At 48.2% G+C, this 13,362-nt stretch overlaps 1 protein-coding gene across 1 annotated transcript in view; it reads left to right on the top strand.

The window, feature by feature from the left end:
• Positions 1–13,362, top strand: part of MFNG (MFNG O-fucosylpeptide 3-beta-N-acetylglucosaminyltransferase) — a 61,316-nt gene that overhangs the window by 30,201 nt on the left and 17,753 nt on the right. The window contains exons 2-3 of the mRNA XM_029590055.1: positions 2,381–2,429; positions 2,814–2,916. Coding sequence (XP_029445915.1) covers positions 2,381–2,429; positions 2,814–2,916 — 152 coding nt within the window. The remainder of the gene's footprint in view (positions 1–2,380; positions 2,430–2,813; positions 2,917–13,362) is intronic.

Genomic DNA, 13,362 nt, shown 5'->3' on the forward strand with positions numbered 1-13,362 from the left:
CTCATACACACATGATTCCTCTGTGTCTCTCTCACACGCTAACACACACACACGCACATGCAGACAAAAACTGAACTGGAAACCACAAGCCAGATTCTGTATGCAGTGCAACAATGGAAAAGCAGAAAATCACTATTCCTCAAAACAATACAATCAAGAAATATAAATCAATCAGAATAGCAAAACCATACTAAAAAATAGGAATATTCAATAATTAGAAGCTCCTGCACAAATTTAAAAAAAATTCCCAAATAGTGATAAAATATTTCAAAACAGCAAACATCAAATAACCCCCAGTATTTAAAACTGATAAGGATTTTAAAAATCTCCGACTCTCCATACCTGTTACCCTGAGATTGTCGTGAACTGAGGGTACACACAGAGACAAAGAAAATATGCTCCATCTGTCTCTCACACACGTACACACTTGGTGAGAAACAGAGGGAGCTTGAGTGTGTGTGTGAAAGAGACAGACACATATGTTTCTCCGTCTCTCTCTCTCACACATATATGCTTCCTCTGTATCTCTCACACATGATTCCTGTCTCACACACACAAGCTTCCTCTCTCTCACCAGTCCCCCGAAAACAGGCAGTCTCTCACACATATGCACTCACAGGCACAGACACACACTCACTCTTCTATACACTTACCATCTCTCTCTCTCTCACTCACACACACACACCCTCATACATACACACTAGGGATGTGGAATCGTTTAGGACGAATTAGGCAATTTCAACGAAATTGCCTAATTTATCCTGGTTCGGGGAACCCGAAAACTGAACTAAATTTTCCCGAAATTTCAGGAAAATTCAGTTTTCGGGTTAGTGCGTGCTAATGTTAAAATGTTAGTGCGCAGTAATCCGAAATTCAGGTCCCCCGAATTTAAAAGGTCCGAATCGCGGGAAATACAAAATTTCCCGCGGCAGCCTGACCAACTGCTGGCCTCCTCTCTCTCTGCACCTCCCCAATCCAGCCACTGCTCCCTCCTCCCTTTCTTTCTTCCCTTCCACCCAACAACTGTCAGCCACCTCCTCTCCTTTTCAAGGCAACCACTGGCCTCCTCTTCTCCCCCCCCCCCCCGACAGCCACCAACAGTCCCTTCTCTCTTCCTCCCTCCCTCCATTTACATCTCCTATAGATATCAGCCTCCTCCTCTTCAACCCCCTCCTACACACGCACATACACTCACACATACACAACGCCTCCTCTTCTCCCTGATCCCCCCCTGCCCCCACAGATAACCTCTCCTCACCTTCTTCCAGCTGCTAGCTCCCTTTCTGTTAGTGGTGGTGGTGGTTCTTATACCCCAGTGCCCCCAGTTCCCTGTGGCAGCTCCAAGGCATATTCTGCAGCAAGAGTCGAAAAAATGTTCAGTGGCAGTTTTTCTCAAATTCTGCGGCAGTCTGCATAAATTGGAACTGATGTGCATATAAAGCAAAATACAGATTAACCATATTGCCATATGCACATCAGTTCCAATTTATGCAGACTGCCGCAGCTTGCCTTGGGCTTGGCTGCACATTTTACTTTCTGTATCGCGCGTGCATACCTAATAGGGCCATCAACATGCATTTGCATGTTGAGGGCGCTATTAGGTGCCGTGGGTTGGACGCGCGTTTTCCGCCCCTTACTGAATAAGGGGTAAGGGAAAACGCGCATCCAAGGGCAGGTTAACTGTGCACGCCGTCGGAGCGCACTGTACTGTATCGGCTTGATAGTGAGGCTGTGATCACCCCCACCCTCCACGGTCCAGAAATGGGGTAGAAAGAGAGTGAGAGACAAAGAAGCTGCTGCAGAAGGTGCATCGCCAGCTGAGTGTGTGTGCTGTCACAGTGCACATGGTTGGCACTTATTTGGCGTGCTAAAGCCTAACAGGGCCTGTGTAGGACCTTCTCCTTGTGTTGGCCCATCCTCTTCAGGATGGCTCTTTTCTGTGTGTGTATGTGTTTGTTCTTCCTTTGTTTGCATGGGTTTTGAAAGACGAGACCTATTGTTCCATTGATGCTCTCACGTCAGGGTTCCTTTACCAGAGTGGCAGGATTAATGAGATTAATTATCCATGAAATAGCCATGGAAGCAACGAAGATACAGCAAATGATTAAACATTGGCAGCAGTACCCAGTACTAGCAGAACTGCCATCTGCAGATATCCAGGTGGGGAAATGCGTGTGTGGGGGGGGAGGGGGGAGGGGGAGGGGAGAATTCTCAAGGATTTTATTCAAAAAGCGCAAGGTTGTTCCCTGTGGATAGACAGAGGGGAAGGAAGGAATCACTGACATCCCCCATGGGACCCATGCCAATCTCTTATGGTGCTGCACACTTCACAGTCTCATCGGAAAGGTTGGCCTAATGCCCGTTTCCTTTCCCTTCTCAGACATACATCTTCACGGACGGCGAGGACTGCAGCTTGAGGAAGAGACTGGGTACGTGCTTCTTAAATCAACATCGCAGAAAGGTTTGGGGGGTTCTGCTTTCCGATTGGCTGGCGCAGTTTCAGGTCCCTGCTGTAACAGTGTCGGGGGGGGCGGGGTTTGTTTGCATACCCACTAGTGCACAAGCCAAAGGTAAGGAACGTGGTTTTTTAACCTTGCCCCAATAACACTGTGATGCAGCGCGGCATGTATAACAAATTCTGAGCCACTGGTTCTTCCCTCCCACTTGGAGGCAAATTCCCAGTCAGATAAACCAAGCGTGCAGAATGGGAGGGCCCCAGGATTAGAGGAATTCATCTCTCGCTGTAGCATTTGAAATCTCCGAGACCCGCTTGGACTGACAGCAGTGTTCCATGTTTACCGTTTCATTTTCAGGTCCTCACATGGTGGTCACCAACTGCTCGGCAGAGCACAGCCACGTGGCGCTGTCCTGCAAGATGGCAGCCGAGTTTGATGCTTTTTTGGCCAGTGGATGGAGGTGAGTAACTACAGAGCGAGACAGGGCCGGATCACCTGTGCTATTGAGGGACGTGATCCCTGTGCTGGAGATGAGCAGTTTTGACCTCCGAGGAGCGCATGAGCCCACTTTTATTGGGATAAGGGAGTCTGGTGAGAGCTCCGGTAGTTTAAATAACAAACGCAAGGCTCAACAAAGCTATTGTGAACTGGCTTTGCACTGATCTGATGAAGGCAATATGATTCTTGAAAGCTTGTCAGAAATGTATAAGCCCAATAGAAAGGCATTGCGTTCAGCTGGCTTGTTCCCCTCTCCTAGTGATTTTTATCCACAAAATTCTTAGAAAATTCTTGTATTTAGGATAAATGTAATCTTCTACTTTGTGCTTGCCCTTTCTTTGTCTTTTAGAGGGCCAAGCTAGGATGTTCAGTTTTCTTTTTGTTTTTTTTCATAATTTTTCATACATTGCCAAATCAGCCAGAGAACGTGCATGTTAATGCGTAGATGATGAGGACACCTGTTTCAAGTGGCAACTCGACGAGAGAGAGAGTAGATTACATTTTGGATTATTAGGTGGGCTGGTCTGCGGAGGACCTGAGCTTTGATTCCCTTTGTCAGCTCCCTGGGTTGGCTAGTGCTTGAGGTTGCTGCAACGGTAGGACTCACGGACCCTGAGGGAATGAGTGGTTAGTCATCATGCAATGGCCCCTGCCTAATGGCTGGCTTTAGGACCCATTATTGCAGGTTTTTGGAGGGAGTCCCTGGTGCTTGATCAGCCCCTCCCCCTCCCGACCCTGGCTGAGGACCATCGCTGCGGTGACCGGGCTGGATGGGAGTAGGAAATGTGAAAAGGGGAGACAATTCCCAGGTAGTTGGGAATGAAGGCTCCTGGCACCAGGATCCAAGCCCTGGAACTCGTTGAACTGAAAACCCAAAGGGGCAGGAGGAGCCTGCCTGGAGAGGAAAGAAAGGACACATTGGTTAAGTAGCCCTTAAGAAAGCCCAATCAAATATCCTGATATAGATGAAGCTCGTCAGAAATCTGCTGTGCAAATTGTTCCACTGCACGGATGATCCAAGCCTCTTGGAGCTTCAGTGGGGAAAAAGACACTTTCCCTTACATGTCAGCCTTTCAAGTTGTTGGGTATTTTTTATTCTGGTTCCCTAAACAGTGCAGGTCAGCTCCCTGCTCCCATCAGCCGTTTGTTTACACGCTGGCGGAGGGAGCCGTCTGCCCTGCAGCATTCGGAGGGGGCTTTTCTCTGTAGCAGCCCGCAAAACAGAAGCAGTTTGCAGACAAAGCCATGGCAGGAGCAGGAGGCCCTTGAAAACCAAACAAAAAAAGAGAAAAAAAAACAAACTTGTAACACAAGCAGTTGGGACGCTTCCCTCCCCTGCCTCTCCCATCCACCCCAAGTACAAAAGAAACATTGAGCTGACACCATTTTAAGTGGAAATACAGAGCCGCAGCTTCACTGAGTTACAACATAACTAATCCCGAGTGGTACCTGAGCCAATCCAGTGTAATCCACCATTGCCAGCTGGACCCTCCATGACAAGCTCGGCCCCAAGTTGTAGTTGCCCGCCGTGCAGCCAGCTAGGCATGTACTTCGGGTCAAGGTGAAGAAGAATAATGACATTCGGCCTCACCCAAGTGCCTGCCCACTGCCTCCTAACAGGAATCGGTTGCTCCCATGCCATTCCGCTCCTGCCCATCTAGGTGATAAGCATTTCCCTCGCTACCATGCTCAGATGCCACCCCTATGCTCTGGCTGCTCCCCGCTTCTCTGACCACCACTTAACAAATGAATGACCCACTACCCCGGCTGATTTTGGTCATGCTGACCTAGCTGTAACACCTAGGAAGAAACAGCAAACCCAGGTCAAGGCAGAACGGCGCGTTCAGCTCAACGCACTGCTTTACATGCACTTGAATGCACATTTTGTGAGCATAAACCTTGCTACCGATGCAGCAAAGAGTTTTTATGCTCACAAAATATGTGTGTTCTAAAATGTGAGCGCTGCTTAGCGCCCTCGCATGGAAATCCCATGAAAATGAGGGCATTAAGCAGTACTCCAGGACTGCAGAGAGGTGCACTGACTTAACCCGGTCTTTCTCAGCTGTGGAAACTTAATTCCAGGGTCAGAAATGGAGTTTAGTCTCCAGTGCTGCTATACAGGCACAAAAAATCTGAAAAAAAGTACGTCTTTTCCGCTCTGCCGCCACTTAGCGGGATAAATATGGGTATAACCCCCATCCCCGGATGTTTGCTAGACCCAGATGGGACCATAAAAGATCTGGACTCTCTTTGGGGCTGGAACTACTCTTGGTTAGCTCTGGTACTGCCCCCTTTCCCCAGGGTCTAGATTTTTTGTATGGGGGGGGGGGGAGGAAAAGCCCTGTCAAGGCCCAGATGTGTCAGGGGTGACTTTACTGTTAGTTCCCTGGGAGAGGTGCACTTTTACCCACCGTGTGTGCTGTACGTGCCAGTAACCACACTGCAGACTTTAGCCTTAGTGTCCAAAATTGCATTCTCTACTGAAGGGTGATCAGGTATAATAATGGCACAATGTAAATCAATTCTGTTGGTTTCCATAGGTGGCTGTTACAGTTCTTTCTCTCCTTCTCTCTGTCTGTGCAAGGATCTCTTTACATTGGTCCAGGGGCAAGGGAAGCACTCACCATCCAGGGCTTGAATTAAGGAGGACCCCGAGTGGGTAAGGGCTTCCTTCCTTATTGGGACGGAAAATAACTTCCTCCAGCTGGCCAAAAATCTGTTTTACAGTCCTATTCACAAACCCCCAAATAACTCTCTCCCAATCGGGGGGGGCTCCAGATGTAACTCAATGTTGATCTTACTCGCAGCTTTGTAAATGTTTCGCTCTATCTCTTTCTCTTTTTCCCTCTGTAATCCCAAGTTGGAAAGGGATTCCCTTGGACACACAGCTCTCAATGTCCCTCTGATAGGGCAGGTAGAAGGGGCAGCAAAACTCTTCCTCCGAGATCTTCTAACCAAATATCTTTGTCCCCAAAGCTGACCTTAACACCAGAAGGCACTGCAGCGGGTCACCGCCATTCCTTTGCTTCCTTGAAAGGTCACAGCGAGGCCAGTCTTCCCGGTCCTGGGACGTTCCCTGTGCCCTCACCGCAGGCAACACCCAGGAGTCTCACTCAATCTTCTGACAAAGAAAAACCTTCAAAAAGTCCCCAAACAACCCAAGGGGTCATTACATGGGCTTATCTGGCTATGCGTCAATGGCTAACTGTGGACAGATAGTTGGATAAATATGATTTATCCAGCTGTCTTTTTATTTTCATCATGGTCTCTTTTTTTCCCCACATTTTAACTCACTCCACATACTTTCTAACTCCTGATACATTAGCATGTCATTAGCTTGCTACATCAGGAGTTAAAAATAATTTTAATCGGTGCGTTAAAACCATGTGCTGAAATTCAGCACACAGTTCCTTAATGCACAAATTACTGCATCAGCCCTACAGAGAGGTTGAATGTCCCTCCTGACCAGCTCGCCCCACCCGCACGTAAGTGGAAGAGGCTGAGGAACGCCAATGGCAGATTCTCCTAACTGAGGATACCGACAAACCCCAATGGGCTGCTGTGGTGGCTGTACCTATCCTGAAAGAATTTGGGTCAAAGGTGCCACTAACCCTGCCGGTGCCTACACTGCATCTCTTAAAGATGGTGGTCAGTTGGAACCTGGTTAGCGGGGAAAGATCCAGATGGACCAGCCAGTATTTACCCCCTTGAGGACGCAGAGCAAGGTAATCCTCTGCATTCCTCAAGGAACAAGTGTCAAGTGTTTGACTAACTGTGTCCCCCCATGCTGCATGAAGTGCTCCATCTTCCAGAAACCTCACTCATATGCAGTCCAGGTTGCCAGAACGGTATATTTCTTGAGGAGCTCGCCATCCCAAATCGTCACAACTCTGCCAGTACCACTGCTCCCTCTTTGTCTGCACCAAGTGCCTCTCCCTGAAAAGAGACCACCTGAATCGTGAGAAGGAGTCAACCATACTGTCCTGGACATCAGGAGCATGCCTTGAGCTCAAACACCTCAACATGACCTCTTTCATGAGATCTGACGCTCGCTGACCCTGACTAAAAGATACTGAGCACCCAATTGGCATACATTTGTCAAAGGAATATTCACATAAAGACACCACAAAAGACAGTCTATATTTTCAGCTCACAACTGATATCTAAAACATGTTTATTAATTCATCGCTTCCTAAAATCTATGCACTCTTTATTTTACTCATAGAATTTCATGTAAAACAATTATATCATTTTCCTAATGGGTTAGCCACGACCCCATACCCTAAACACTCAAACATTCAACTAAAGACACGACATAACACATAACCCTAAAGACAACAACATACATCACACATAATGAACACCCATAAATTTCAACAAATATAAATTTTCTCACTTGTTCCTAAAGAGCCCTTCTACTATTACTGATTCACAACCCCCTGGAACAAAGTCCGTTCAGACTGATCAATTTCAAAGAGTTCAATAGAACTCCATGGAAGTCCCAAAATTGTTATATCAGACTGTATCAAAACTGTTGCGCTTGGAGGTGGACCCTTATTCTGGAGCAGTGTAGGGCGGCTCCCTGGTCGGATCCAGGAAGCACCTGCCACCAGGAGGTGGAGCACAGGAGGAGACAGAGGCTAGCTGGAGCTTCACCACTGGAAGCCCGTGGTCCCCCCCAGGTGGAGCCCTTAGGGACCCGAGCCACTTGGACTTAGGTGGGCCTCGCAGGGTCTCCCAGAAAGGAAATTCAAAAGTGTGCCCACCAGGATCAAGGGTGCGCAGTCAATGTCTGGACTAGAGGCCTGAGGAATCAAGGAAGGCCGGTACAGTGTCAGTGATGACAAAGCTAGGACCAGAATTCAGGAGGCGTGGTCAGTAGTAGCAGAGGTCAAGTTCCAAAGATCAGAGAGTAGTCAATCAAAGCAGGGGTCAGGTTCCAGAGATCAGACAAGGTCAAGGAGGCAGGCAGAGGTCATTATCTGGGCAGCGATCAGCGTGGTCAAGAGCAGGCAGAGGTCAGTACCAGAGAGACAGTCCAAGAGGTACTACCTGGGGGAATGCAGGAACAGACAGACGCTGGAACAGGAGGATGCTGGAACAAGACTAGAACAAGACTGGAACAGGCGATGAGACATGGAGACAAACTAGTACACACACAGTGTCGACCCGATTGCCAAGGCAAGGAAGTGCAGGCAGGCACTTCCTCTTGTACTGCGTTTAATCAGGGTGCGCCGTGGAGCTTGGACCCGCCCCTGGCCCTATAAGGGACCGGGCAGTCCGTGCGCGCCTGCCTAGGAGTGGGGCCGATGCCACGGAGGACGCCGAGCCCGCCTTGAGGCCTGGCATGCATAGGAAGGCCCGGCGACCGCCACCGCAGGATGCCGAGGCCTGGAGGAGCTTGCGGCTGCTGCTGGGGAGGCCAACCTGGGACCTGCAGAGGAGTTGGAGAGGTGAGCAGGCCCGTGCGCGGGCCGAGTGCAGATGGGGCGCGTAACAAAAACAGCCCTGTCCTTCTTGAAATTCAAAGATCCATGTTTAGCACCATTATCACATTAGTTGAAGGAGTAGACCAATTTATCACAAAATGCTCCTGCTGTAAGCGCCAACTTCCAGAGTGTCTTGATCATAATAATGTTTTGGAACACAATGTCCTATTGCTCTTGTATTCCCAACATCCGTTTCCAAGCACATGTGCGAGGAAAGGCAAAACCTAAAGGGTGCACTCGCTCTCTTCTCCACTGTGGAGATGATCCTACCAGCCGTGCTCCACCGTAATAAATGTTATCCAGATGTACCCGATATTGTTATTCAGCCATGCCCGACGCTGCAGCAGTTCAGCAGTGTACAGCTGCCTACATCAGGGAAACAACTTATTTAATCTAAAAGCATAAAAACATACATACAAACAGTCAATCTCTAGAATCATCATCGCAATCTCCACTCCATCAAGCCCCAAATAACACCCACATTGAAGCTCCCAAACACACTGCCTATAATCTATCATGTGTACATGAGAGCATGAGCAAGCTTGCGCTAAATATCCTCTAGCCCTTCCCCCATGAACGTTTCACAGATGCACAGTATTTTTCCTTCTCATATATTTGTCTAATATACAACTCAAACAACACCCCCATTTTTGGCAAAATATCTGTAAATCTTAAAGATACTCAAATTGCCCTAAACACTAATTGTCTTTATTTTTGAATTTTTAAATCTTTGAAAAAATGTTCTAGCCTCTGCTCTAGAAATCCCCAATGAGGCACCCGCCCCCTATTGTAGCCTTGCTGGAACTCAAAGTCTGTACCTAGACAATGATGCCCTAAAGTATCATCTATAATAAGGCGTTCCACTCAACTTCCTTATTAAGTAAAAGGGCGCCTATTAGGCAGCGACACCTTCTCCCCATTGAAAGATAATGGACATACACTACACTTCCCACAGGGAGAATGACCCCTCTGTGGTACTAGTATTGGATCCATAGACATTGCAGAGTGGACCAAATGATCTCTCAAATTTGGAGCCCTAGAAAAAGCAAACATTGGAATGTCTTGAAACAACGGATATAGCTTTAAAACCCCCCAGTGTTTCAAAATACTCTTCCATTTTGTTCTAAATTGGTCTACTCCTTCAACTAATGTAATAATGGTGCTAAACATGGATATTTCAATTTCAAGAAGTACAAGGCTGTTTTGATGCAGTCTGATATGATATAACAATTTTGGGACTTCCGTGGAATGCTATTGGACTCTTTGAAATTGATCAGTCTGAACGGACTTTGTTCCAGGGGGGTTGTGAATCAGTAATAGTAAAAGGGTTCTTTAGGGACAAGTGAGAAAATTTACATTTGTTGAATGTTATTGGTGTTTCATTATGTGTGATGTATGTTGTTGTCTTTAGGGTTATGTGTTATGTGGTGTCTTTAGTTGTATGTTTGAGTGTTTAGGGTATGGGGTCATGGCTAACCCATTAGGAAAATGATATAATAGTTTTACATGAAATTCTATGAGTAAAATAAAGAGTGCATAGAATTTAGGAAGTGATGAGTTAATAAACATGTTTTAGATATCATTTGTGAGCTGAGAATATAGACTGTCTTTTATGGTGTCTTTATTTGCCTTATGTTATAGACAGTCTCAAGCGGTGTTTGCTGTCTTAAAGTGATATTCACCCCAGAATTGGAAACCCAGCAATGAAAAGCTGCCCGGGTGAACCAGGGACAGCTGAAGAGCCAACTCTTATGTCAGCCTTTGCCATTAAAACATTTTGTCCACAATGCATACTAACTCAACAGCACTATCGAATGACGCACATTGAACCAAACACTCCACCTGAGGCAGAAAATCATTTATTGAGGACCCATCTGGATAGGATAGATTTTGTATTGGGCAGAATTTGCTTGGTTCCTTTTAAGTGACCACAGCCAATGGTGAGATCATATCCCAGAAGAGTATGTAGGGGAAGGGGACAGCTACTTGTCTCAGCTTCACCTCCTCTTCCACCATCTTGGCAAACGGGATTCTGAAACAAGAGTTCCTAGTGGGGTGAAATGCCCAAGGACCCTGATATGGGATTTTGAACCTCATGGTGAAACCTTCATATTTCTCAGGACCTTATGAGTTTTGTGGTTTTTGGCCAGCCAGGGTGCCTTAGCCTCCATCTTTACCGGTGAGGGGCCTTAACCCAAATTGCCAGTTTACTTTGCTTGGGGGCAGGACTTGCCCCCTCCCTTATTAAAACATCTGTTGGCAGGATGATAGGCTGCACATCTCAAGCAGATGTGTTTAAATGTACATTTTAGGAGTGCACAGGTGGAACTGTTGTATTCCCAGCTGGTGGGTGGTGCTTCCTGTACCCTCTGCCCTGCTGGCAGACTGAAAGAACTGCACATGGCTGGATCCTTCCTGTCGGGCCGATACAGTAAAGCGCTTTGGACGCACGTTTTGAGTGCGTAAGATGGACGCGCGATTCAGTATCGGCTTTTACGCATCCTTAGCGCTTGCTGAAAAAGATGCGTATCCATTTCCGCCTGCCGCATGTATATGATTTGTTAATGATCGGATTCGCTATTCCCCCCGATAACGCGCGCCCAAATTATCGCGTTTTTAACCAGCTTATTTACCGCGTCTTTAATCTCTATATTTACCGCCTACCCTGACCCTGGCGTTAGTGTAGTGTTCAGTCAGCTTCGGACCGGACAACGTCATGGACAACATGCATATATTGGCTCTGGCGATCTTTTTCATTTGGTTGAGAAGCAGAATGAAAAATGCTCGGCAAGCGAATTCTACAAGGCAGATTGGAGAGGCCAACAGGGGAGCCCAGCAGCAAGGAGAACCCAGCCAACCGGAGAACCCAGCAGCAAGACTGGAGGAGGTATATGTTCAACGGTACCATCCATCTCTGGGCGTCTCTGAGGCTCCGGGGGTCTAGCGAAGACATGGATGCTTCTACGGACGCCAGAGAGGTGGGAGCCATGCCAGGCCTTCCTCCAGCATCTACTAGGCATCCTGAGGCTCCAGGGGGATCAACGGAGACATGGACGCCTCTACAGACGCCGGAGAGATGGGAGCCACGCCAGGCCTTCCTCCGGCGTCTACTAGGCGTCCTGAGGCTCCGGGGGTCCAGCGGAGACATGGACGCCTCTGCGGATGCCTTCCGGTGTTTGCTAGGTGTCCTGAGGCTCGGTGGGGGGGGCCAGCGGGACGCCTATACGGATGCCTTCCTCCAGCGTCTAGAATTAGGCATCCCTGAGGCCGGGCGCTCAAGGCAGCGGCCATGGACGTTGGAAGGCAGCATTCCCGTCTGTTTCCGGGTGTCCATGCTTGGAGGCCCCGACCTTCACAGACGTCCGGACGTCCTTGCATGTCCTTAAGCGCCTGGACGTGGAAGGTTGGGGGTGGCCTCCAATCAAGGACGTCCGGATGCTCAGGGCAGCGGCCTTGGTGTCCATGCGGGGTCTGTAGAAAAGAACCATCCACTTTACTGCTGGAATGACATTTGAAAGGTATGGCGCCAGCGCACCCTGGATACTGTATAGGCACTGTATACCGCTCTATACAGTAAAATGGATTGTGAATGCCTACCGCTTCATAGGTGCGCTTTTGGTGCTCCTTTGCCACCGCTTGGATTTGCATCTAATTTGAATACTGAATTGAGCGGCTTGTGAACTAAAATGTGCGCGTGTCAAACGTGCGGGCGCCCGGCTCTGCCGCACTTTTTTTTATGCGTCGGTACTGAATCGGCCTGTGTGGTTGCCCTTTCATTTCCTTGAGCCAGAGCTCTATATCCTGCTTTCCCCAAGCCAAGTGCCTGTTCTCCATTTTTTGCAAGAATTTCTCATCATAATTCAGTCATGACCAAGGACCATAGTCCTTATAGGCACTCAGTATGATATCCACATATCTAAACAAGCCACAATACTGCACCGGGTCATTCTCTCTGATAACACTGGCCAACCTGAGAGGAATGCCCTTGTCCAATTAAAAATGTTTTGGAAGACCTTTTTCCCTTTACCATCCTTCCTTTTCTTGCCCTTCCTGCCCTTGGACCCCTTTTGCCGACCCTGTAGAAAAGCAAATATATAAATTCATTGTTGCCTAGTAGAGCAAGGAATAGTCTCCCACAGGTGAGTAAGATTAGTCAGGGATGGAATGCCGCTTTGTTCCCTTTTATCCAGCTCCAATTCTGAGTCTGAACTACTGGAATCAGAGGAGGTAGGGATGTGCATTTGTTTTAAACAAATATGCAAAATGCGATGAATAAGATCAATTTGTTTCATTTGCGGGGGGTGCCCTGAAATGAATTTGAGGGCCCCCCAAATAAAATGAACCTTATTTGTTGCATTCATTTAAAAAGAATGCATCGAGCCTAGGCCTAGGCCCAAAGCAGGGGCCATAGCCTATACCTAAGTGCGACCCAGGGCTCTCAGTTTAGGTTCGGACTGATGCAGTGGCTTTGGCTGCTGCCCGAGCCCCCCAAAAATTTAACTTACTTGATCCGTCTAGGTATCTGAAGACGTTTCCAGGCTGAGTCCTGACGCCTGGGCCCGGGCCCAATGCTGCGGCCCATGTAAACCGATATGATGTTTCGACAAATACCGGTATAAAAAAACTTTAAATAAATAAATAAGTCTAGATGCTGGGGCCTCGACCTAGACCCAAGTCCAACGGTGGGGCCTGACGCCTCGGCCTAGGTCAGGATGTGGACCCAGGCAAAAGGCTGGGTCTTGATGCCTAGGCCAGGATTCAAGCCCAGGCCCTGACAACACAGCCCATCTTGGGTCACAATGCCGGGCCTCAGCCCAGACACAGGCCTGATGCCGGGGCCTGGCCTGGAGGCTGGGTTCTGACACCTAGGCCTCAGCCTAGGTTCAGGCCCAGGCCCGGAGCAGCAACGACAGTATCCT

The sequence above is a fragment of the Rhinatrema bivittatum genome, chromosome 2 (assembly GCF_901001135.1).
Source record: "Rhinatrema bivittatum chromosome 2, aRhiBiv1.1, whole genome shotgun sequence".
Taxonomy (NCBI): Eukaryota; Metazoa; Chordata; class Amphibia; order Gymnophiona; family Rhinatrematidae; genus Rhinatrema; species Rhinatrema bivittatum.